Source organism: Temnothorax americanus, unplaced genomic scaffold (assembly GCF_048541705.1).
Source record: "Temnothorax americanus isolate GAGA-0224 unplaced genomic scaffold, ASM4854170v1 Scaffold72, whole genome shotgun sequence".
Classification (NCBI taxonomy): Eukaryota; Metazoa; Arthropoda; class Insecta; order Hymenoptera; family Formicidae; genus Temnothorax; species Temnothorax americanus.
The window spans coordinates 374481-402043 of NW_027509795.1; the positions used below are offsets into that span (position 1 = coordinate 374481).

The following is a 27563-nucleotide window of genomic DNA, read 5'->3' on the forward strand; positions in this document are numbered from 1 at the left end:
ATCAAGGTCATTGAAATCGGTGAGGTCACCCTTAATCTTGACATTTACCAAAAAAAATACCAAGAGTTCTAATAGCACTTTTTATAGTTCTACAGTTCCTGATAAAAATTGAAGAGTTCCGCATTATTTACATTATACAAAATTAAAATTGAAAAAATGTGCTCGCGAATCTAGCACGGCACTCTCTCCTCTAAAGTACCAAAACGCGTTAAATATTTGACAAAAGTTCCCGATAGTTCTAATCGAATTTCACATACAATATACATTTTCAGAACGATATTCTACCAATAAGTTATTTTCCCTTTGTGTACTTCGGCGATGCCTTATAGGCGCACGTTTGTTTGATAAAAAATCCGCCAGTTTTAGCGATTATTAATGACCTCATAATATCTTTAACTGCTTTATCGTTTTTCTTTTGGTGGTCAATGGTTTTCCTAAGAAATAGAAAAAACCGTACTCTCACGCCATTGGTCGCATGACTCCGTGACGTTGGCTCGGTAATTTGATGGATAAACATTATTTATCAATCAAATTGATTTTCATACGGCTCAATCGACGCGGAATCGTTTGGTGGTCACCGTTTGGTTGCTCTTTGATATGTATCATTTCTGCAGTCAATCTTTTTTTATAATTATGCTCTACCTCCAGGATGCGCACATTATCTCAGTTAAAGGAATGATTATATTTAGTGATATGCTCTTTTTCTCGCTGATATACCCGCCTGTGTTTTTCGTATGTTTGTACGTTTTTTGAATAATGTAGACGGTTGGATATGTGACGATGCAATTGCCACAAAACTTATGAGTAAGAATATGTAAAATAAAGTATAGTTATGCGTTTACAAAAATTAGAAGTAGAGAGAGATAGGTACCAACGAGATACTATATTAAAGACCGACAAACTTACGGGAGTTAGCGTGACTTGTAAAATTACTTATGGTAATTCATATGCTAAGTCCTGTTTTATCTTTCACACTTTATTTAACGTACAAATCTTAAGGTTTATACATTTCTGATAATAAAACAGTGTCAGAAATCTGTAAGATCGGGACAGTCACCGGGAATGATACCGTCGGGTCCCCAGGGCTTTTGGCCACGAAAATTTACCCAAAGTTGACGGTTTTTAATAGTATTTTGTCGGTGTAATAGTCGATTGTCGATAGTGAGTATGTTGATATTGGGTCTGTTTTGTATTGCTGAACTGGCTACTCCTTCCAATGTGGAATAAAAAAGATAAACTCTGAACACTTAATGCAACTAGTTCAGCAATAGAAAACAGACTCATTACATTATGTAAGTTGCGTGTTTTATATGTTGTATTCAAAATAAGAATAATAGCTCTACACTTATAAAAAAAGAAGCCCGACGAAAGTGTATATGTAACGACTTAGGGAAAAGGAAAAGTAAAATCGGCAAAATATTTGCGAAATCAAAAGTCATTATTGAAAATGCATATCTGTAAACTGTTTTTTCAAATTTTACCAAAATTGTATTTTTGTTAAACGTGAATTTAATAAACATTTTTCTCTTTCTTATCTTAACACGTGGTTCACGCCGCTTATTCCAAAAACCTCTGTTACTCAAACATCAGCGATTCTCGTCAACCGCTGGCACTCATTCTGTTTTAATATCCTGCTTAAAACGAGTTAAATTCTTCAATGCAAGAGTAAACTTTATTCAATAAAAATTTATTTAATTCAATAAGAAACTCTAGAAACTTCCAGTTGTGGAATACTTTTCTTCTCTTTATTTATAATAAATTATTTATTATCACATAACAAAGCAACGCCACGTAATATCCAGTAATCAGGATTTTTTAAAGTTTGCAGCCAAAGCGGTGTTATTAACAGCGTATAAGTCCTCTGAGGTTTTTTATATACGGGACACTGCGCAGGAAAGGAAGCATTCGAATTATATATCGCACTATTATTATATATTTAGGTACTTTATTTGTATTAAAGTAAACTAAACTGAAGTATACTAGTCGTACTTGATATAATTTCGGACTCTTGTCTGGGACATTATGTAAAGCAAATATATGTACCACCGGCATTAATACGTAAAGGACTTTATTTGCCGATTCGCACAAACGGCTATTTCTTCGGTCCCAGCCGGCACCCTCAAGAAACAGACCATAAACGTAAACACCTTCCTGTTTCGCGAACATCGATATCATTAATTATTGCACGAGAATTTTGTATATACGTTGTGTAATTATCATAACATACAGGTGGCGGTGTTTTGATTTCTTCTGCCATATTACGTAAGACTTCATTATGAAGCGTAACATTATCCAAAGCCCATTTATGAGCACGCGTTATTTCTTGTTTCATCGCCGTCAAAAATCCTGCAAACACCGTTTTCAAACCTCACGTTACGTCAAGAATTCATTTAACGCGAAAAAAAAATATATATATATATATATTGAATGCCTTGCGGATTGAAGAAGCCAGTCATCCAAAACTTCGTCGGTCTCCCACTGCGCAGCCAAGTCGAGAACTGTTGGTTCCTGTCCAACAGTTCCGTAAACCAGAATCCCAAAGAAGCGGACTCCCACGATCGAGCTTTCCAGATCTTCGGTATCCTGGCGTCATATATATTATCGAGAGCATCTCGCAGTTCCTAAAAATGTATTCATATTTATTCACTTTATGGAACGTTTGCGCTTTATACAACGATCATAATTAAAGGATTCTAAGAAAATCACCTCGCTCATTATAATTACGCCTTCTATGGCCAAGAGAAGATCCTTGAGCATAACGCGTACTAATTTTATAACCACCTGCATTCTGTCGATCTCTTGTTTTAAGAAAATGTTCATTGGGGCGGTATGATCCATTGCGTGTAATCTATGATAACATCAAAAAATTTGTTATTTTCTTTATTAAATTTTAAAAACTCAGATTTTATCGATAAAATGCCAGCGGAAATATAACTGAATTTGTTAACAGAGTATAATGGCAGATTGCAGAAACTGAGTAGAATCTGCTGTTTCATAATCATTTAAATGACGTGTTCCATTCAAATTTACGAAATGGCCAAAATTCTGTTCGGTTTCTGTCGACAATCTGTTATCAAATTATATCGGCAGGTTGTGCCAACAAACACGTGTTTAATGCCGACACAGATGATACGAATCTGTTGTAATATCTGAGTAAATCTACTGCCAATTTATTGTCACATCGCAGGCAGTTTGTTTAGTCTGTTATTTGTTACTCTTTATCAAATGTTACAAAAAATAATTAGTAGTTAAGATCGAAAGACAGCAGATAGACCTCTCTTTAACTTCAAACATGTCATACAGTCCCGGAACTTTTTCTAGCATTTCTTTCGCCTGTCTTGTAACAACTACTTCTCGAGATTCTGCACCAACGACACCCGCTTCTTTCGGCTGCACGGATATTATTATATCCAACACGGTCTGTGTTGTATTACTCTGGTATCTACAATATGACAAGCATAATTTTTCAACTACTTTACATAACTGTTCTTACATATATATCTGTGCGTAGCTCTTTTCTCGCGCGACAATATCTTACGTAATATCTGCATTTGGATGCAAGCCATATACTTGTGGCGGATCTACGGGACTCATGGCATCTATCGCCTTCAGATAGTCGCTTACTTGCTTAAATATTAAAAGCGGATAATTCTTGTAAAAAACAAAACCTTCTGCGAAGAGCGCTTCCGTAAACCACACTTTCGCGAAGGTATTTAACAGCCTTTTGTCGTAGTCGTCTGTAACGCGTCCACCATATTGTACCTCGCCTATCATATAACTGAAAATCCAAATATGTGCAGAGGGAGAGTTAATAGCTAAGAAGAAGGAAAAGAGAGCTGACAATTTGGATTTATTCATTTACCGCACGCTCTGCCAATTTATACCACGCTTCGGATCGTAGTCATTCAGATGATTATTCATGAACATGCAGGATGCCAACCAGTCCGCGGGGTTAAATTCGTAAGGTATGTTCCATCCCAGAGGACCAAACTTCCGTCTTTCCTGAACAACGGTATGCAGGAATGACACGGTGTATATTAGCGGTATATATTGCGTAGCGTCACACTGGTCCAACATTTCCTGATTCATACCGCTGTACGTCGCCAATAAACCTGCTCGTATTCCTAAACACGGAAATCACACCTTGATTATGCTTCCCTTATTTTCTTATATATAGAGATACATCTTTATTTAATGAAATAAAAATATATGCCTTGCGGGGGTTCGTATGTATATTTTATAGACATTTGCAGTAAGGAAACAGGAAAGTCTTTGTGCGGTTCCGTTGTGATCCACACGCGAAAATCCGGATGTGGCGTTTCCATTTCTAAAAGAAAGTTTGCCAATTCCGCCATGTACTCCAAGCCTAAGTGACAATTTTGGCATAAAACCCAAAAACCCTGCAAGTTGCTTAAATTAATAACGTTCTGCGAGAAGGAAAAGGGAATTATTCCTTTTTATAATATACTTCAGTTCTCGCGCTACTAAGCAGCCGACGAGCATGAACTTCTTGACCCTGTCCCATCGATATGCTTCTACAAACGCTTTCCATTTTCTTCGCGAGTTGCTCGATACTAGGCGTAGGGTCCGATCCCATGCTTAAGAAACAGATCATCGGTGTGTTTGGCCTTGACTCGCTGTGCATTACATCCAGAAGCGTAATCACGGGCTCTGCATATTTTGCTCCTAAAGAAGATGCTATATATTTCCTTGATTGCGACAACGCTCTATCCATGCACCAAGCCCTGCGAACATGTTTTACAGGATTTTAAATACATGTAAGTAAAAAATTCTTGAGATTTTATATTTTGTATATTTAATTAAATTTTCCGAAAGCATTTTTCTTGTATTTTCTATTAGAAATACTCGATCTTTCGAGAATATATTTCACAGTTTGTATTTTATATTTGTAATATAAATTTTTGATTTTTCAATAATATAATATTTTGCCAGTCCTGAATTTTTAATTTGTGAAAATTATATCTTACTGGAAGATTACCTTATCAAAAGCAATCGACGGAATGTATCTAATGTGTTGTAACCATTTGGTATAACTTCCTCCTCTGGTGCATCTTTGTCGAACCAATGTTTCCAAACTTTCTCGGAGGTGGGTACTTGAGATACAATGTACTGAAATTGTCGTAACGACGACAGCGCGACTAAATTAAGCCATGTCACATCCGTGATCCATCTGCAAGGTTTCGGCTCGACTGCTTTTAAGTCCAGCGCCGCGCCGCCTTTAATAAGATACTGAAATTCCTCGTGCATGATACTGCCGCGTTGCAGATCGATTTTTAGCGTCATCAACAAAATAAACATATATTTATGTATCTCGTAAAGCCCGCGTGATTTGTACTTAAATATATCGTAAGTCAGATATTCGATGATGTGATTTATTCTTCTCTGATTGACTGGACTCTTTTCGGACCTGTGATCAAGAATCAGAATTTAATCCACGTTACTCAGCAAAATGGGATTTGTATTTACGACATTAAAAACATCTGTCGTAGCACGATACAAGTCAATTGTGTTACGCGGAAATTATATATTTACCTAGCCATTGAGATATCAAATCGTTCTAAGAATTGGACGAGAGACGTTTGATACATGCAATTGACATGTGGCATGTCACATATTAAGAAGTATAAAACGCTACCGCGCGTTGCAACCGGTCGGAATTCTTCGCGTGCTGCATCAATTTTTAACTCTGTATCTTTTGCGATACTCAGCTTTCTATTTATCTCCGCCGCTGTTTGTTTCGTGGTATTTAATACCGACATTAATTCAACGTCTTCTATCAAAGGCCCCTTTAAAAGAATAAAAAATATCACAGAGAAGATATTATTAATTGCACTTATTTCAGAGTTATTTATAACTAGTGCTGCAAAGAGAACGATCTATATACTTGTACAGTTCCCAATTTGTGTAGAAGATTTGTTTCTAATTCTTTAATCTTTCTATTATTTGCGGCTACGTCGGCAATCAATTGCGTTTTTTCTGTCTCCAACTCTTTCTTCTCTGTTAAAATGACTCTTCCTAACAGTTGATCCTCTAGACCTGTGAAAGTAAGGCATAATATGGATTAAACAAAATTGTAATAAAAAGCATGTTCTTATAAATACACATTTTTGAGTATACCACACAGAAATAAAATACACTTTTACCTGTCATTGTAACAGTAAAATCAATTATAGATGCGTGGGCGAATATTTCTGGAGTATAAAAAGGATTTGGTAGTTTCGTTGTAATATAAAGTCTGAAATCTTTGCTAATATCCACTTCTTTGTCGCCTAATTTGACCTGTTATAACAATAAATTATGTCAAATATAAAATTACACAAAAATTACGATCTTGTAAGATATCTTTATACCTTGAAGGAGGTTCCTATTTTTATAAAATTCTTTTCTAGCAAGTTATCTAACACTGGATCTATTTCTTCCCCTACGTCTTGGATCAATAGTGGTCGTCCTATCGATACAGAATCTTCCAGATGATTTCTAAAGTATTTGTGCGTGAACCATGTTATCTGAAGATTACATTAGGATACGTTAAATCAATCTCATTGCATTCTGTATTTTGTTCTATTATTGTACCTGTAAATCAAATTCTTTCTCTTTATTTTTAATCCATGTTTTGCCTTGCAACTGTGGGTCAATCAATAGAGGATATCTTGATGCTTTTGTTACAATTATTCCATTTTGAACCGATAACTCATCGGTTGGTAGACCTTGCAAGTTCCAGTCACCAATCTATGACAAATTGGATATTTATTCGCTCATTACGAATTTTAATTATACTTCTTATGCCACGTACTAATTTATATAATTTTACCGTAGCTGTATCTGTCAACGTATTAACAATGTTTAAAGTAATAGAAATTGGGATCTTTCTATCTTGTATGAAGTCAAGCCATTTCCTTTGCAATAAAACTCGGAATTCTTGATTAAATGGTCCGCAGTAAGAGAGAAATCCTGTTAACACCAACACATCTCCAACGAGTCGTTCCGTTTCTGATTTAAATATAGTCACTTGCTCCGTCCATCTTATTTTTTCTCCAGATAATCCTTCAATCATAGCGGTTGCGATATCCATTTTTGCTTGGCAAGCCGCAGCTTGGTCGATAATTTTCTAATGAAAACCATTACACATACATGTTACGTAACTAATTTGAGTTTTATTAATATTTTTATCATACTTGTCGTTCTCGCATCACGGCATCGAATTCATTTTGCACTATCTTTAAAGCGTCGTCCTTTTCTTTCAATAATTCTTCTGCCTCGAGTAAATTTTTATTGGCTTTCTCGTAATTATTTTCTTGTACAACAAGATTTGCCTACAACATAATTCTTTCTGATTACATATTTCTTAACGCCATATATTTTCCTATTAGAACTAAAGAACAGCCAACGTTATTTTGTAATTTAAAAATTGGAAGAAGAAAATCAATGCATTTTGTGTTTAGGTATGGAGAATTTTTCTTCCTACAAGCCATGGAATGACATCGGCTGCTCTCATTTCACAACAATGTTGATTAATAAGGAATACCTTCAAAGGCAGCACATCTTTATTTATTTCATAAAAAGCAACCATGGAGATGGTCCACTGTATGAGACCCGCAACATTTCCACAGGCTTGTATTGCGGCTTCGTAAGTATACATGTGAAAATTTAAATATGGCATCATTAAGTCGACAGTTTCAGCATTAATATTATCTTTAGGAAAATTTTGTAAATTGTATAAAAATCTGGTATCAGCCAAGACCTGCAAAAAGTAGCATGCAAATAATATTTTGCGTTTGACTTAAAAGATTTTTTCCAATATATAATCAATCAATATTAAATAAGCTATTTACGGCCCGAGCTTGGATCTTAGTAGCTTAATAAGCTCCAAGCTCGGACCGTAAATAACTTATTTATGATTGATTGTATATCATAACGGTCTTATTTCTCTTATTATTATTTTTTTCCAATATTGTTCATTAACATAAAAATTTATATACACAGGACTTACCTTTAATGATTCTGACCACGAAGGTGTTAGAAATTGATGTTCGTAGTCTGGTTTGACTGGTTCCAGCTTCCGTCCGAATAGAATCAGAACGCAATCCATTATGAGGGTAATTAAATACGGTGGTTTAGCCAATTTACGAACGGTAGAGATGTCTGCTGCTTTTATGGTCTGAAATATAATGTTGTCAATGAATGTTTGCGCGCGCGTCAATATCTTATATATATAAAACATTTGACATAAATGATATTATCAATTATTGGTCACAGCACCTGCAGTGCAGCTTCGGCTTCCAATAAGGCAGGCTCCGCAGCTTTCAACTTCTGTTCCGCCACTGCCTTATCTTTCGCTATCACTTTCAGAATCGCTTCCGCTTCATCTTTCGACACTTGCACTTTTGCTTTCACACCCTCAGCTTCTCTCTTTTTCTCATTCACAGTAACAAGAATCTAAATATATATTACATTAGTACATACGAAATTAAAGTTGGAATTTCTAATAAAATTGATGTTTTACAAAACTATATTTCTTACCGCTTCCACTTGAACATTTTTTGTTGCAATCTCCTCTTGATTTTTTTCCAATTCGTGCCGTAACACATCGACCTGAGCCGCAGCGTCAATTAATTTATTCAAACCGCTACTCATATTAGAAGCAAGCATATTAATATTATCCAAACGTTGCTTGTAAAGCGTTTTGTAACTGTCAAGAAACGTTAAAAATGATTTCGGAGTCACGTATACTTGACGTCGGAACCTGCGTTTGTTGAAATTAATGTAGTTTAATTATTTACACGCGGTAAAGCGCTGATGAAAAGATAAAAAAGTGAAACCTGTCGAAGTATTCCGCACAGATATCGTTTACGTCATCATGAATAACGCCCACAACTTGCGTTAATTGTTGTTTTACTTCCGGGCTGCATATGACTTTATATGTGCCTAGGAAGTGCTCGCCGACTGCGTATAGTGCGTCCCTTGGCCATCTCGAAAACCAATTTATCGTGCAACCGGATATAAGGCCAGGGAATTTTAATGCTCGAGATCTAAACTTTCCACTGACCTGTGCAAATAATTATCAACTTGATAACTCAGTAGGAGAATGAAAAAATAAATGCAAATATCTTTAACAGTGATAGTAACAAGACTCACTGGTGAAAAGCATAGAACTATATGTAGATTATTTCTCGCTCGCGATATAAAGTAATCGTAAAGATTGTCTTGCGTCGGAGGTCGTCGGGGATCGGCTTTTTTCATTAGCGGCGTGACAGTCGTCAAAATGTCATCTAATTCATCCTTTGGAAAAAGATTAGCCACTTCGCCAACGCTTAATATGTTGTTTATATATTCTAAAAATGCTTCGTCTTTTACTTCGTTGTCAGTGAAAATAAAAGTGAGACCTTTGCTGTCTATGCCAGCGGCACGATACAATTTTCGCAAATCGTCCATCAAGCTAGCTACATTGTAAATCCTGAAAATATAATTATACACATTATTTTTTCATATAATTTCAATCACATCCAGAATACGTGTGAAACATCCAGAGTAAAACATTCTCACAATATTTCTACAAAACTGTGCATGCAAAATAAATAAGTGTACAAGTAGAAACCTGCACATTGCTTCCTCTATGAGGAAGCCTGTTTTTGTATGCATAATTATTAGTAGATATTAATTAATTTGGCTTCCTCATAGAGGAAGCAATGCAGGTTTCTACTTGCACACTTAAAAACTATAAGGAAGCAATGTGCAAGTTTCTACTTGCTCGCTTAAAAACTATGAGGAAGCAATATGTACAAGTTTCTACTTGCACATTTAAAAACTATGACAAAGCAATGTGCAAGTTTCTACTTGCACGCTAAAAAACTATGAGGAAGCAATGTGCAAGTTTCTACTTGCACGCTAAAAAACTATGAGGAAGCAATGTGCAAGTTTCTACTTGCACACTTTTTTTTATGGATAGAGTATCATTTAAAGATAAATTGGTGTTGAATATTTGGCAATGATTGGTGAAGGGGTTACCAATTTTTGCCTAAAAAGTGTACAAATCATACACGTAATCTTATATATATAAGGTATCATTAAAGGGGGGTTGTTTTGAATTTGGCGAAGATTAGTGAAAAGGTTACCAATTTCTGCCTAAAAAATGTATAGGGTAGATTGAGGCAAATCGGATTATACTAATTAGGACGATAAAATAGCTCGTTTAAAATAAAACACTAACGAAAATTGTCTTAAAACTTATATTAATCCGATTCGCCTTAATCTACCTTAAGTTATTTGATGGATAGCCGATCCTCAAAACCGATCCTCAAAAAATTTAAATTCGACGTTTTCGAACATAAGCAACACATTGGCATCAAAAACTCAAAAAACAATTAATTTTTACTTTGGTTTTTTCTACCCCTATTTTATATATAATTTTTTTAAATTCGGTTGATTAGATTCTTAGCTTTATATGCGATCAAAATTATGGACCTTTGATCGCGTATAAAGCTGGGTCTAATCAACCAATGGCATCAAAAACTCAAAAAATAATTTTTACTTCGGTCTTTTCTACCCCTACTTCATATTTAATTCTTTTAAATTCGGTTGATTAGACTTGTTAGCTTTATATGCGATCAAAATTATGGACCTTTAATCGCGTATAAAGCTGGGTCTAATCAACTAAATCTTATACAAGTTTACCGAAATTTTTATAACTCCAGAACTAATGAATCAAATCTTAACGAATTATATATGAAATAGGGGTAGAAAAGACTGAAGAATATAATAAAATTAGAAGTAGCCCAATATTTCAAAATTTGCAAAAGTTATAGCAACCGCACGGGCATTTCTAAAAAAATTTAAAAAAATTTTTTTTTAAAAAAAGAACCCTTTACCGATCATCGCCAAATTCAATACCAACCTTCCTTGAATAATACTCTATCGATTAAAAAAAAATTCAGCCCGATATCTCAATATTTACGAAAATTAGGGCAACCACGGACATCAAATCTGCACATACACACACACACATACACACACACACACACACCGCACACACACACACACACATACACACACACACACACATACGGACATGCGATTTTAATGCGATATTTCGACATTTTAGAACACTCTGAACATATTGGCATCAAAAAACAATCTTTTTTTTTTGTTTTTTCTACTCTTATTTCATATACATATAATTCATTTAAATTTGGTTGACTAGACCCAATTTTATACGCAATCAAAGGTTCATATACGAAATTCACGAAAACAAAGCTTCCTCTATGAGGAAGCAAAAACTCAATATACGGTAAAATTAAAACTACAGATTGTAATTTTGTAATTATTTTCTGCAGCATTTCGCGTTTTAATTGCAACTTCCAATAGGACATTATTAGAACATTTGTTATGGAACATATTTAGATGCTTATTGTTAGTGGATACTTGCCTGGATAACGTTATTTGAAAGAAGTTAAATCCTGCAATGAAGGATGCCAGTCGCGTCAGGCTCTGCTTGCCGGATCCTCCTATACCTACCAGCAACGCATTGCCTCTGGGAACTCCAAGTATTCTCAATATTCGTATCAAGTGCACCAGAGCGTCGTGGAAGAAGACCAGATCAAGATGCATGCCACGTACGTATTCATTAAATTGCTCCATATTTTGTTGAACTTTTGCGATAGCGATATCGTAACTACGGGTAAAAATATGTAAAAATATCTTTAATGACTATCCATTTTTAAGTCCATCACATCAGACAAGAAGTTCAGTTCGGCATACCTTGGTATCTCCTCATAAATTTTTGGTGCCTCTAGTACAAAATCTTCCGGCTCGTCACCTGTCGGTTCTGGTGGTTCGCGCAAAAAGTCAACGAAGTATGTCTCGATTGGAGAATAATACTGAAAATCTGGACCTAACATCTTCTCCGCGGTCCGCCACAACGTATTTTGAAACCATTCTTTATCGGTTGCGGTGATGAAGCTACGAATGATTTATTTACACGATTAAGCGAATAGAGCAAAAGTATTTCCATTTCGTAATTACAAGAAGAACAAACCGATCCGCTATCACGCGCGTGCATTCATGCTCCCATAATTTCAGGAGTGTCGTTATAAATTCACACTCGGCTCTCTCTATTCTGAGTATTCCTTCCCAAATGCGAGAAAGATCACGCAAGTTAAAAACGTAATGAAACTTGGCTGGTGTCGGTAACATCTTCGCTTTAGTTTGCTGCCACAATATTCGAGTCAACGGTATGAGCTTCGGCAAAAAATTAACGATAGTTTCGGAGAATCTCGTAATGCAAAAATAGCCTTGGCCGATGACACCTGCAATTTTTTATTCACATTGTATAAATTATGTTCAACGTGTTTCACTGAACGAGCGATTCATTGTCCATACTGAAAATTGTATCCATGGATTTGTTGGACGGTAATGTGCAATTAAAAATGTTAAACTGCCGTTTCAATCGCGGTGGAATATCATTTCGTCCTCCACCCGGATGATGCATCGCGGCAAGTAGCATAATATCTTGCATAGTGCAAAAGTCGCCCGGTTTGTCCAAGGAGTAGAACCCTTTGTACTCCATTAACTGACGTACGATCTCGTTCGTAATTTGATCGCCCCATTCATTTATAGCCGGCATATTTATATCGTCAATAAAGATGGTCATTTTCCGTCCACCAGGTGGACCATAAGTGGTGCCCACTCGCTTTTCAACATAGCTCTCGAATACACGCTGAAGAAAGTGATGAGAAGTAATTAACATAATCGTATCAGCGCCAATTAAAAATTTAAATAAGAGACTCATTTATTGCAATACCATATAACGCTTGGAGTTATTCACCTGAATCATGTTGGGCGTGGATGCTGAAGAAAAATTAAAAAACTTATTCAAATGATATTCGGGATCATGCTTAGACATATAGCTTTTCATCATTACGCTTTTTGCGGTGCCGGCTTCCCCTATTGTACAATTAATCCATATTCATATTATGTAATTAATATAGTATTAGAAAAGAATATATGTTTAATTAATTTATAGAATAGCTAAAAAAAACTAGCTAAAAAAGCCGATTGCTAAAATGTTGCGTATAAACTACCTATTAAAAGTACTGCCTTTCCCTGTCTCGCTATAATATCAATTAAATATAATGCCCTCGTATTATCGACATTAGGAACAAGAATAGTATGGTATTCTAAGACACGATCTGAAGGATATTCAAATTCTGGCACCATTTTATTCCAATGTATCCATTTTCCGTCGTCTGATACTAGATACTCAAAAATAGTTTCATCTTCCTAAGTGAATGTTTATAAGCGGAAAAAATATTAATAACGGTACACATTGTACTTTAGCAGATTAAATAACATATAAATCTATCATATACGAACTGTATACTTCGGCCAGTTACAATTTGATTCATGATGTACAAGGTATTCTTGTAATGCAAATCGTCCATCTAGCTCTAACATTGCACCCAAGCTCCACATTACAGAAAATAGAAAAAGCTTCTCGATATGGTGCTCAGGTAATATTTCTAAAAATTACAACTTTGATGAAATATTTGACAAGTATGTATTTTGTTCCAAATTAATATTTAATTACAAAGCAAAATTATTTAATAACTACGGTAGCTACTATACTTATAAAATTATTAAAAACTTAAAAAAAATACAAATTAATAATATATTAAAGAATATATAGAAAAAACAAGATTAAAAAACTATGAAAATACTTGAAAAAAAGAAGCATACAGAAAATAATAAAATAAATATCATTTCTTTATCAAATATAAATGATAAAGATTATTAAATATATTCTAACAAAGTGCTTGCCGTTTTTGACGTGACACGTTAAGTGAATAAATATTTGTATGTAAAGGAGAAGTTTATATATTCATATTTACTAGTTGGTTCAGAATTTCCGACATTTAACCCTTCCAGTAAGTCAATGCACTGTCGTATATAAAGCGCCTCTAAAAGCATCATTTTAGTTTGAAGCTTTGTTTGAACGAATGTATGTGCATCTCCATATATTTTATGAAATAACGTTCGTAACACTCGAGCTTTGTTGTTGGAACACTTTTTAAGCCAACCCTGTATTAAAAGTATTGTAACATCACAATAAGCTACGGCACAGAGAATATCTCATTATTACAAAACCCCAGATCCATATTACCTCTAAAATTGAATTCCATTTTAGCACAGAGGCACTGACGAATACCATTCCCATACGCGATATAGTCGCCGGAGACGCATTATCTACATTATCAGGTTCGAACACTAACTTAGTGTTTGGTGCCATTATAATGCGATCGCCATTTGCCAATGTTAAAGTTTTATTGTCGTCCAAAACAGAATTTAAATTTTCAATCCATACTGCATCGACGGGGCCGTCTAATACCATCCATAAATTTTCCGTCTTCTTTGTTTGCGTGGACCTTCGCCATATAATAGAGAATATACCGTCTGTCCAATCATTCGTCGCAACATCGAGTCTTCCAAACATTTGAGACGCGGTTATTGCCTATCAATATTTTTTCATATAAGTAAAAAAAATTATATCTTTATCAATATATCTGATGTAACGGAGAACTATTATTAAACAGATACTGACTTTTGGATTCATTCTAATTTCTTTATGCGGTATACCCATCTCTGTTAGAGCTCTCATTAGTGCCCACATGCATCGCGTTTTACCAGATCCTGTTGGTCCGAGAACCATCAAACCATGGCGAACGAGCGACGTTTCGTATAACTGCAAATTACCAACATTATTATCATTATTTATCTGTCAATGATAACACAACTTATATTAATTCTGTGTACAATATTTAAGTTCTTAAAAAACACTTGTTAAACTTCTTTGGACAGATTTACGCAAATATTTAAAAAAATATACATATTTGTTTAAGAAATTTTCAACACAACATAGTTTTACATAAAATCAAAACAAAGAGAATAGGAATAAATAAATAAATAAATATATGTTAACATTATATTGAAAGTACCTGAACAGTTTTCAAGTTCCATTCGCTGTGATTCATTATGCCAAGGGCGATAGTAGCGTTATCTATTGCTTTCTGTAATTCTTTATATGTCTTTGTTGTTAACTTTATACCCGGGAACATATCTTCAATAAGCGACATGAAAAGAGGCTCGTCTTCATCCACTAATTTCGATAAATTCATATCGCTAAGTAAGAAAATTAACGCAGATTCAGATTATCTCTCCTTTCAGTATTCAAATAACTTCTTAGAACAAAATATAACAACAGTCGATAGCATGGACTTACCGTAGTACCCTCATAAGTGTGGTTTCTTCAGATTCGGTGGGATGCGCGCGTTTCTGAGCACCAAGTGTGCGTAGACATGACAAAATGTTCCTCAATCCAAAATCATAATGTACCTGTTTGCTGAGCTGCTCCTCGCATAGTTTGTACAATATAAAAAATTTCCGCGCTAGTACTACGTTCTCTTTGAAGCCACATGCCGCGAGTTTTACTCGCATTATAATCTAAGCAAATAAAATTAAATTTACGGAATTAAATTAAATTTTATAATGAGGTAAACCCGATTTTTTACAGGTATCTACATGCATACAGCTTTCATATTTTAACACACAAAAGGAAATAATAACATTTTAATGTACCTGTCTGTCAGGAACCATCATCGCTACACTTCTAAATTGTATTTTTAAATTTTCCGGTAATTCTTGTCGACCAGCATACCCGGGATTCATTGTAATGAATATTCCGAATTCATAATTGAGTTTATATGTTTCACCATCACTGCAAAGAAAGTATACCCATATAGTTTGTTAAAGATAATTATAATTTATTTAGAATTTTTCATTTATTTGTATGTTTTTTTATTATAAAAATAAAGGTTGTTTAGAAATTAATATTTGTTAAAGATTATGTAATTAGTAAAAGAGAGAAAATTAAAAAAAAATGATAAAATTTTCTAATTTTTAAATAAAAAGCTTAATTTTGTATAATAAAAAATCATTGATTTTTTTTCTTTTGTACCTAAATAAAAAAGTTGTCTTTCTCTCTTTTCGCGCGTTAAGCACAATTGCTATTTGCTGTGCGGCGACGGATAATACCGGTAGATCAATTCGATTAAATTCGTCAAAGCATCCCCAGCTGCCGGATTGCGCTAGTCCTTTAAATATTCTGCCTAAACCTCGGAAATCCATTTGATCGGAGCAATTAAAAACAACGACGTATTTTCCCAGTGCTTTCCCCATGTCTTTCGTCGTTTCCGTTTTACCCGTGCCGGCAGGACCTGCGGGAGCTCCGCCAAAATTCATTCCTAAAAAAAATTTTTGCGAGGGACGGCAGTAAGTGGCGTGACGTAAATACCGGTACAAATGCTATTTCACACACTATTTTTCCTTTAATGCAAGTATCATACCCACAGCCTGCGCTAGTGTTATGTAACACCTGTCTGTGAGTGGTGTAATTGCAAGTCGATCTGTGCAACCCAAGAATTCATTTTGATAAACAAATTCCATGTCAGTTATCTTAATTGGAACTTCCTCTGAATCGACGTCGTAATAGAATCGACACTGTTTTAACCACTCAAAATCGTGTATACTTCGAATTCTGAGACGACATAACTCGTCAAATATGTCTCTAAAAAATATAAATGTAATTTACTTTTCTCAGTCTTTATTACGTTATAATTATTAATTATGAGACAATATTCACAGACGAATAAAGTCAGTACCTTTGGTGCACGTGTATTGTTATTAAACATTCGTATTTTATTCTGGCATACTTTGTAAGATCCTTAACGGTTACTTCTATAAAATTGTTTAACAGATCTAGGAACCATTGATTGGTCCTTTTCATTATCGTCCGGTCGCGTTTGGCTGTCGTGATTGCTATTTCAGAATTTCGTGTCCATAAAACTTGTAGTGCTAATAGACCGACCTATGAAAAGTGAAAATATTTGCAATTGATGTCTGTTAAATACACGAGCTTCGTATGCACATCATCTTACTTGCAAAACGGAATTTTCTATCAATAACAAGATGTCAAATTCAGGTGTGCGAAGTGATTGCTGTCCCAGCGAAATCACGGCACCAACGGACTGTTGGTGGACCGTTAATAAAACATTTAACCAGTTCTCCACGCCTCCTGTACACGCGACTTCTTTTTCCAACACTATTTGCTCGTCTTCCCGTGAATGCATTGCTACAATTTTGTCATATTCCTTTTCGGAAAACTTCAACTATGTACAAAAGATACTATAATAAGATCACGTACATAAAAAAAACATGCAATACATAAGACTTATTATAGGAACAATAATAATTCTCTTTGTAATGCGTGATACGATTGTTACACTTCGTGATAATTTTATCTTTCTGACACGTCATATTATCATTACTTTTACTATATTATCGAAAAATCCATCAAGATAATTCTGTATCGTGTGACAATCCGCTGCTTGTCCAAGTATCTCCAACAAAGTAGGATCCGATATAAAGCAGAATCTTGGGAAAATAACTCGCTTGGTTTCTAAATAGCTGTATTAGTATGTTGATTAGACTCGACAGTCTGCGAGCAGTTACTTTATTTTGACAATAATATGTATACCCGCTAAGTGACTTCTGGCACGATTCCAGTTGTTCTAGTAAATGAGGTAAAAACTGGCTCATCGTTTCGTCTCCAGTACACGTTTCAACCGCATTTAATCTTTCATGAGCGCGAAGCATGAGCTTGACCCAAGCCTTATCAATAGTCTAAAATATAATAATATACGTTTATATCCATTTCGTTGATAATGCCATCGCAAGTTTTATGTAGAGTACATTAAAGCGTTTCGCTTCAGTAGGTAGTTGCTTCGATATGTCGCCGCCAATAAATACTGCTTCCAGATAAGCCCACAGATTCTGCACAGTTAACCATTTCGCCAATATTTCCGATGTATTGCTAAGCTTGGTCTGCCACAACTGAATCTCTTTCTTAAACGGTGCATTGTAACTATAAAACGTTAGATGTGAATGTAGCATGTATTATAAGAGCTAATAATTTCAGGTTCAGAGATATATCTGACATACCGATTTGCCAGTAAAGAGCTTATGATCATTAAACTGTCCTCCAGCAGCGCTATTATTTCAGCCGTTTCGATACCCTTCAGCAGTAGTTCGCCTCTCTGCTTGAAATGGGCAAATTGCAGATTTATAACCGCCCAATCCGCAATTACTTGCTTCAATTTAAACTCGATGTCTTGCTCCTTCACTGCACTAATACATATGTCCTATAACGTATACGTATAATATTTATGAGTGTAATTTTTATATTTTATTGTAACATATTGTAATACATTATTTTGTAAAAAGATTTATATTGAGTGACACTAATTGAAAACAGTAATTTCACAACTTAATTAAGCCTCTTACACAATGCGAGGTGATAGCGACAGCGATAATGATAGCGACAAAATTTTCAATCTATCGAAAGCCGTGTTATCAATGCTGTAGCTTTGCCAGCAATTTTGTCGCTATCGTCTCGCATCGTGTAAGGGGCTTTAGGCATACCTCTACATCATCTTTGTATTTCAACAAAGGTGCCTGCATAACGTTTGCTAAAGTAAATGTTTCAGATTCTACATCAAAGAAATATTGACAGAGTTTAGACAGTTTCTCCCAATGTCTGTCTTTCATGGCTTTATTAGCCATCATCTCTAACAATGGGCACATTTCATTAAAATCGTCGATTTTCTTTTTCAGATCGATATATGCGGGCCATTCTCTCATAGCTTTAGGTAACTTTCGACATCTACAATAATATTGCACAGTATTATTATAAGAATTTTATAATAGTATACATATGATTAAATCTTGTTAAACATAAATAATTGTCAGCCTAGTTTACTTGTTTTGGAAGTCGGCCAACTCAGTTACAATTGACTCAATATCAATTTCGGACCATGGAATATCGTAATAGCTATCAATAGTGCGCATAACTTGCAAATACAATGTGTATAATTTCTGTAATAAATTAATTTCTCTTTTTCTCTGTTGTAGAGCTGGATACTCTGTTACTTCTATACCAAATAAACTTTCGCCGCTGCTGTAAGTTTCATATCTTTCCCATAGCTCTTCAAAACGCGCTTGGAACAGAATAAGTCTTGAAACACAAAAATAACAACGTGAAAAATGATATTATTATTGGCATATCAATTTTATTCAAATTAAAGAATTATTTTTTCTATAATTAATTTTTAATTAATATACATGAAATTTTACAACCCAAAAATATGAGATACTAGTAAAACGTTATACCGTTCGCTAGCTTCTTTTGCAGGTATTCCTTCAACCATTGGGCCACTTAGTGCAAAATCAATGTCAAATTGAGCTACCTTCTTTTTAAGAACTGCAACTCCATCAATAAGTTCCGTTTTCAATGGCTCTTGCATCTCACATATAACTGCTTGAACTTGTTTCGCCTACAAAAATATAGATGTTACTTATTCGCAGAATAAAATGAAAGAGATTGCTAAAGTATAATTATAATATAAAAAATATAATTAAAATAAATTAAAAAATATAGAATATAATTATTAAGCAGAATAAATATTAAATAAGAACAAATTAATACCGTATTGAGCATGTTGCTAAAATTGTATCTCAGTCCGTCTACTATATCTTGGTCCTCTTTTAATATATCGATATTGAACTTTCCCATTAATGTATAAGTCTCTTCAATCAAAATTAGTTCCATGTCTAATGGTACAAAATCATCTCGTATTTCTCCCAAGCATTTCATTGCAACTCTAACATCCTCTAAATCTTTGATGTGCCTGGAGAGAATTTTATTCTTTTCAAAAATGTAATCTGTTATTTTTTGTAATTTTTCCTTGTATTTATTTGATAAGGAGACACCCAACGATTTTTTCCACGCATTTGCTTCAACAAGGAACGCTAGTTTTAATTTATCTATAAAATAAAAATTATTAAATGACACTAGTCAACAAAATTATAATATTAATAAAATATGTGTACCACACTAACTAAAAAGAAATGCCGCTTATTTATGCTGTGAAAAAAAAAACATACTATAAAAGGAACCGGATTTAATTGCCACTTTTTACAAACTAAAACATATCAATTTCTAAACAAGTATAACGTCACAGATCTTTTTTATTGTCACGGTCGTAATTAGCACATACAGATTAACAAAAAATAAATGTTTTGATTTGTGTTAGAAAAACCTTGTTAATTAGTGCAATCCTTAGAAACATTTTTTTATATCAAAAGTAAATAATAATATAATTATTACGATTATTCTATAATAAATCAAGTATAGATAAAATATGCTTACTAAAAATAACAATTGTAGTAACATTATTTTTGCGTACCTGTATTAATTTGAAGAGGACCAAGTATATGCCGGTCAGGTAAGTTTCTTATTTCTGTCATTAAGTCTTCATATTCCATAAACTTCTCTTTGATTTCTTGTATAAGAGGTTTGGAGTCAACAAACGCTTGTATAATTTCGTTTCTATTTTCTGCCCATATGTAAGAATATCGTAAATATGACTATAAAAATAAATAATTACACATTAGTGTATAAATTACTATATATTATAAATATAAATTGAATTAAATATAATAATAATTTTTATACACACGTTGCCAACTTTAGAAACATCATCTCTTAACATTAATATTAAGCCTTGCAGACTCATGGAACTGCGGATTATGTCTTTGTGATCGGATACGCTTTGAAAATAAGTATTGAGCAAATCGTCTTTATCTGTATGACATTAACAAATAATAAATATAAATAATTAAAAAAATACATTACATAAATTACTATTCTCCTATAATGGTAATATAATAATAGTAATGTAATAATTTATCAGAAAAAATGCATGATAATATAGATAAAGAAAAGTATCAGTTTTATTGTATATTTATTATCAATTTCGAGTATTTTATAATATTTTAGCCTTCTCTTACCAAGCGGTTTAGCTCGTGTATTTGTAGAATATCGTTGTCCCCACATAAACACTTTCTTGTGCGTTTCTATAATATTTGTTATAACTTTGCCAAATTGATTTTGCAACTCTTCTATTGATGGGATAATTACGATATTTGGTATTTGTAAAACGAAATATGTCATCATGATTGGAATTTCTTGTTCTATTGCAACGTCTTCAACCAACACGCTGAAGCAGAATACATTGATTTATTTATTTTTATATCTCGTTCTTATCGCATCTTACAATAAAATAATAAATAAGAAATATAGTTAACATCTAAATACGTATAGATGCGCAATTAAGTACCTCATAATGGTTGCCTTCTTTTTTAATAAGTCTAAAGAATTTTTAGTGCATTTTACTAAAGCTTCTATTAATTTATTATTGTAACACGCAAAAAGTTCCATACAATCATTGTGCACTTGACTTATTTTAACTTTGTTTGTTCTTTCGATATAACCAAAGCCTATATTTAATAATTCATTAATCGTCTCAATTCAAAATAATGCAAAATTAATTAATAATTTGAAAAGTACAATACCCGGCTCGAACGGTCCCTGTATTAATTTGCTTTCGGATCCGTATTGTCTGTGCATTTTTTCGAGATCTAGCCAATTATATTTAACATCTTGTACGGTAGAATCAGTTATAAGGTCCATAAATTTATTAATAATCATAATAACAGCCTTTTCTGCCGCCGAAGATTTGATTTCCAAGTCAATTGCTATTTTATCTCTGAAAGCTATATTGTCGGCTAAAAGTTGTTCTGGACTTTTCGGGTACTCTTCTAGCTTCAGTAACATTAGTTCTGCAATAGACTCAAATACTTCATCCACTCTCGCTTCTTTCATGTCCGCCACTTCCTTAACAAATATCTCCGCGTTATGGATCTCTTCTTCTATTTTAGCGCATGCGTGAGAAATTTTTAGTGAGGACCATGTAATTATCGACACACAGGGTTGAAAAGCAATCTCAAGATTGACGAGTGCTATTTTTATTAGATTTAAGAACAAGATTGGGATAGATCGTCTGCACACACAAATACAATAAACGTATGAATACACGCGCAAAAATTTTAATCGGTAATTATCAAGTAAAATTTGTATACCTAAGGGCATCGTTTTTCTCAAGCAATTTCTTCACTCTCTCATAGGATAAAAATATCTTTTCTTTGCAAAAAATTAACATTTGTATAAAATCCGGCATTTCCAATCCAAACTTAGACATATGTTCAGATTCTCGTATTACTTCGTAAATGTAAGGATCGAAATTTAGGCAGTACTTATTTGTCTTTGGATGACGCACAAGCATAGGAGATGATAATGCCAGACGAACCTAGCAATTGAAAACTATGTCTCTAAATTATTTTAGGACAGTAACGATGTACATGCATGAGCAACTTTTGCAAAAATTTCCGAAAAAATTAGTCTTTTAAAAATAAAAGAGTAAACTATAAACTCGAACGTTTTAATTTTTTATATTTATGTCACACATTTTAAACCCTGTCTAATAAAATTTAATTTAGAAAATGCTACATCGTAGAAAAATATGATTTTGTCTCACAGATATGAAGAAATACATTTATTTAATTTCAAAAGTAATTAAAATACTTTGAAAATACTAATGTAATAGTTTATAGTTAAAATAGTAAAGTTGAACTTACAATGCTAGCCGAATCGTACCACGCTTTGTAATATATTAACTCATAATGAATAAACACATTGATGAGAGTATTATATATCTTAATGCACTTCTGCATGGAGTCATGCGTAATCACTCTATGGTATGATTTAAACATATTCATAGGAATTTCAATGTGTTTATATAACTGCCGAATCCACAAGATCCTACCAGCGATGGGCGGAATATTCCTGGGTATAGGTGGATCGGATCTATTTTCATTGTATCTATCACGGATATTTTCGATCTCTTGTTCAAACATTGAGATGAGTTCTACGCACTTCCTGTCAATCCTTAATTGCTTAAGATACAATTTTTGAAATCTGTGGGGGCATCACAATGTAAATTATAATATACATTCTTATATAACTAAATTTAAGAAAATTGTCAAAGTACTACCTAGCTATTAAATTTAAACCCTGCGTTATGTTTGGCACGAGAGAAACGCAGTTGTGAAAAAACGTTCTCAACTCCACGTCGGTTTCCGCTACGCTCTTTTTGAATTCATCGTAATCGGTATCAAAATACGGTTTTCTGTGATCTAAGGGATCGTATTTTTGCGAAGAGATCTTTTTAAAATAATCCGTATACTTTTGCGCGTACGTATTAATTCCTTCTATAGTCGAACTGTGCAGAATGGAGTACATCCGTGCTGCTTCAAGGATATCCATGATCTGTATTATATATTGCGAATAAAGTAACACAATACAAACTCTGCACAGGTGTATCGTGAATTAATTATTACTTACTTACTTTTATTATTCTTGTCTTGAAAGCGGCAAACTTCCCAAAAACATACATTTCGGATACCTCGAAAGGCTTCTCGTCTGGAGATTCTTCGACTTTCTTACACATAGCGTCGTAACAGTCATGATATGTCTCGCAAAGTTTAATACAATCCTGGCAAAATAATCGCCGATACTATGGTTTAATTTATAAAACAATAATAGTAGTGGAAAAAGCATTATTTCCATACATTTTTGTCTTATATCTTTACCTTTATTTTAGATATCATAGTACATTTCGATTCATTCCAAATGCTTAATTTTCCATGTTCCGTTAAATATGCTTTACACGCTAATATCATCTGATTTGTTATCTAAATAGAAATTATAAGTTGATCTATTAGAAACTAAAAAGCTCATATGTAATCAGAACATTATAATTGTACATTTTAATATATGGTGAGATAAAAATCACAGTAAGTCAAATTTTTTATTTTCTCGTGTGCATAGATGCCATGCAATTTATATATTGTACAGATTGCATCTATGCACACAAGAAAACATTTTTAAAAATTTGACTTACACCACTGTGGTTTTTACCCCTCCATATATGTATATTATAGGTTTTTGAAAATTATTTTACAAGATTAAGATTAGTCGACTTTTGATTGCAATTTATACAATTAAAAATAATATATGTAGATTCTGGTTAGTAAATTATTTTAGGAAAAAGTACCTTTACATATACTGCGGTTACCATCTTCCTCGTATTGAAAAATCGCGATGTCGCATAAATCATTCTTATAGCATACATGAGCGCAGGTAAGTAATCTCCTATCTTCGTTGGGTCTAATCTGTACAACGGTTGTGTAAATTTTTCTAAGGCATACAGATACTTCACGTTATCTTGAGATAAAATATGCACCGTTGTAACATGATCTTCCAACGTCTTCCATTTCTATATATATATATAAAAATACAGCGATGTATATAATTCAATACGCATTATGAATTTATATATAGTTTTGTACCTTTATAAGTTTTGATTTCGCTTCCGTTAGCAATTGTATAAATGCCTGGGTGTAAGAAGATTTTATGTGATTCATTATTGATGAAAACTGGCCGAACAATCGCCGCCAATATGCAAGTTCTGCAGTTGGTCCTACGGTTTCGGTTTCCCTGCGCAATTGTTGGCTTTCAACGATGGCCTGGAAAGTCGTTTTATAAAACCGTGAAATTTCTGTTAAGCGATATATAATTCGTATAAAAGTCATACCCGTTCCATCAATTTCATCCATATTCGGACATCAGCTTCTGCTGCCGCAATAACGTCCGGTTTACGAATGCTTTCTCTAATATTTTCGGGTAGCGCCAAACATTTCTGATATAAATCCCAGTTAATTTGAAAACATATAACACTTTGCAAATCTATCTTCGTCACTGTGGGAAGAGAAAAAAAGTATTACCTTCTATCGCGAAGGATTTGACAACTGGAATAAATACGAAACATAAGTTATTTACTGCTAAGAAATTCGCAAAAATCCTTAAAATCGCCTATAAAGTCGTCCTTTATCTTTTCCCCAGCTTCGCTCTTCGACAATTCTCCCCATTGCGTATTAGCAGTTAACGTACGTGCGTGCAAACGTGAAATTAAATCAGATATTCCTGCTAGCGCACTTTGCGATGTAGGATCCACCTCCGCATATGCATAATACGTTTCCTATATGTAGAACATAAAATAGAGAGCGGCAGAAAGAGAAAAGAATGAAGGAAACGAAAAAATATATTATAAACTGCAAATTTCAAAACTAAATATTACACATCACATTTTATGAATGCAAAAGTAAATTCAAATTCTTGCAATATTCCGTAGGTGCGGTAGGTATATAAATTCCAGAAAAAACGATATAAACTCGACATAATTCAAGATGACGCGTTGCATTAATTTTTTTAGCTTACATCGAGTAATTGTTTGACTCCAAATTCCAAATTTGTCTTTAATCGATAAACTATAACGCATCTGCCTGAAAATTCTTCGGTAGTACCATCTGTTATGCAACAACGTATAACTTGCTGTTCTTTGCTAAGTTGCGGCGTCCATCGCCCGGATTCTGATGAGATTATGTAAATTTTATGTTTAGTATAACGGCGTAGCATGAAAATGTATTGTGTTGACGTAATCGCCATTGTTAACGTTATAGTAAAATTATAGTAAAATTGCGCGTGTAAAACAAGAGATCAGGGAAAGTGTCCATCATTATACCGAATGTCGGCGGGCTCATAGGTTGAAGATATATAATAATTGCTTGTCTTCCACCCTCGGCAAAAAAATTGCTAAATACATTCACGTATTCATCTTTGTCGAGAATTCCTTCTTCCAGAACCTCAGCGTCTGTGTTTAAAATGTATGCCACTGCCTCCAGGACATGTTGATGCGTAATTTTCAATAATCCTTGCCTGGCATTACGAATTTCCTTGAATTTGGCCTAAAATAGAAAGAATTAAAATTATATACTAGGAAAATTTCTTTTCAATTTTCTTTATGTAACATTATCATGAAAAAAATACAGATTATTTTTTACATTTAAATATCACTGTCTTCTATTTTTGAAATCTTTTCTAATAAGCTCTAAGTATAAAAGTATTTCTGAAATAATTTCCAAAATTGTTTCTCAAACATTTTCTGAAATTGTTTCTTTTTACTCGATTGCGTGTAGAATTCTATTGTAAAATATAATTGTAATGTTCGAAATAAGATATATATATCTCTGGATTGTCCGCGAAAGTATTACAGATCCGCAAAGGTATTTACAAGTCGCTCTTTCGTACTCTCCATGGGTAGATCCTCTCGTGCACCAATCCTCCTCTTCACCAACTCAGCGATTCGTTGGTCAATAGCCGATCTCGTGTAATCTCGCGATGCGGAATACGCGTTTGCCATTGTTGTCAAGAAAAAGAAATCGTGAGTGTCAACGTATAACTAAAAGGTGATTATTCCTAAAGGAGAAATATAGCTACATATACGGATACGATACGGTTAAATCTGACAATTCCTCTTCGGTCGGAAATTATGCGTATAAGAGAGGTGGGACGAATATAAATAAATGAACAGCGCAGAATATTTTTTTCAGAAAAAAATTATTAAAGTACTGCAAACAATATTTTATTTATCATACAATAAAGAATATATATATTATGCTATAGGTATATGTACAAAAATAGTTCAAATTATAAAAATAATATACTATGTTTTTATGTTGAAAGCCCAATAGTGATTTTCTTATTCACGGATGAGCAAAAGAGTACATACAATATAAGTCAACTATAAACTATATAAATCTTTATAAATAATGAAAACGTACAATACTTTTATTCTAAGCCGCGCAAGAAGTTTTTAACAGATTGTAATTTTCTTTATAATTAATAATTTCAATACATTTATAAACAAAATATATTTTATGTTTATATCTTTTTTGTGTACATCGATTTTTGATAATTTAAATTTTTAATTGTTCTCAAAATACCAATGTCGGTAAGGTAGCTGATTACCTTATCTGTAATTATCGACATTGTTTGTAATTACCGACGTCGATCGTCGGTGCTTTGCAAAACCGCTTTGCAAAACTCCCATAGAAACAAAACAAAAAAAATAATATAAAAAAATATATATATATATATATATATATAAATAAAAAATATTTAAAAAATATAATAAACTAAAAATGAGACACTTGTAAAAGAATTTCTAAAGAATTTTAAGTTCACGGGTTTAAAATGCGAAAATTTTTGAGTTCTGAATTACATACTCTCTCTCTCTCTCTCTCTCTCTCTCTCTCTCTCTCTCTCTCTCTCTCTCTCTCTCTCTCATCAGAGAGAAATATTAAAAGAATTAATATATAATCAATTCAAGAATTCCGTTAGGGCGTTACAATTTCGAAAACTTTACTTATTGTAAATTCCATTTCATTATCTACGTCAGCATGGAAAATTGTGTCAGTATACGGCGCGCAGTCGTGTGTGTCTCTCTCTCTCTCTCTCTCTCTCTCTCTCTCTCTCTCTCTCTCTCTCTCTCTCTCTCTCTCTCTCTCTCTCTCTCTCTCTCTCATATATATATATATGTGATGCGTGAATAGTGAATATATAAGTGAATAGAAGGTCG

The 27563-nt window shown here is 33.6% G+C and overlaps 1 protein-coding gene and 1 long non-coding RNA gene across 3 annotated transcripts in view; one reads left to right on the forward strand and one right to left on the reverse strand.

Moving 5' to 3' along the window:
- LOC143906507 (uncharacterized) overlaps nt 1–7568 on the forward strand; it is a 110619-nt gene extending 103051 nt beyond the window's left edge. For both annotated transcript variants that reach the window (XR_013259547.1, XR_013259548.1), the window contains 5 exons: nt 3322–3438; nt 3512–3709; nt 3801–3965; nt 4244–4778; nt 7464–7568. This is a non-coding gene — a long non-coding RNA (uncharacterized LOC143906507). The remainder of the gene's footprint in view (nt 1–3321; nt 3439–3511; nt 3710–3800; nt 3966–4243; nt 4779–7463) is intronic.
- On the reverse strand, nt 1697–27436 carry Kl-3 (dynein heavy chain 8, axonemal kl-3). Its single transcript, XM_077422661.1, has 66 exons — nt 26217–27436; nt 25668–25890; nt 25364–25515; nt 24926–25124; nt 24681–24844; nt 24436–24612; nt 24141–24362; nt 23677–23778; nt 23433–23579; nt 23079–23353; nt 22663–23002; nt 22108–22334; nt 21541–22070; nt 21306–21465; nt 20977–21185; nt 20646–20770; nt 20373–20553; nt 19613–19950; nt 19297–19460; nt 18887–19141; nt 18550–18790; nt 18070–18269; nt 17821–17992; nt 17606–17751; nt 17397–17535; nt 17007–17237; nt 16731–16936; nt 16416–16636; nt 16028–16313; nt 15649–15787; nt 15293–15513; nt 15009–15192; nt 14615–14755; nt 14177–14524; nt 13905–14094; nt 13390–13535; nt 13098–13296; nt 12842–12960; nt 12397–12733; nt 12053–12323; nt 11776–11976; nt 11444–11689; nt 9157–9475; nt 8841–9067; nt 8542–8764; nt 8281–8457; nt 8012–8179; nt 7547–7762; nt 7197–7334; nt 6833–7129; nt 6595–6750; nt 6372–6527; nt 6165–6300; nt 5906–6057; nt 5554–5807; nt 5000–5428; nt 4469–4745; nt 4214–4400; nt 3863–4124; nt 3539–3778; nt 3275–3442; nt 2707–2848; nt 2432–2621; nt 2228–2346; nt 1990–2151; nt 1697–1885 (listed from the first exon to the last, which is right to left on the reverse strand). Exons 1-66 carry the CDS (start codon nt 26343–26345, stop codon nt 1760–1762), a joined length of 13824 nt encoding a protein of 4607 aa, XP_077278787.1. The 5' UTR covers nt 26346–27436; the 3' UTR covers nt 1697–1759.
- Nucleotides 27437–27563: the final 127 nt, after the last annotated feature.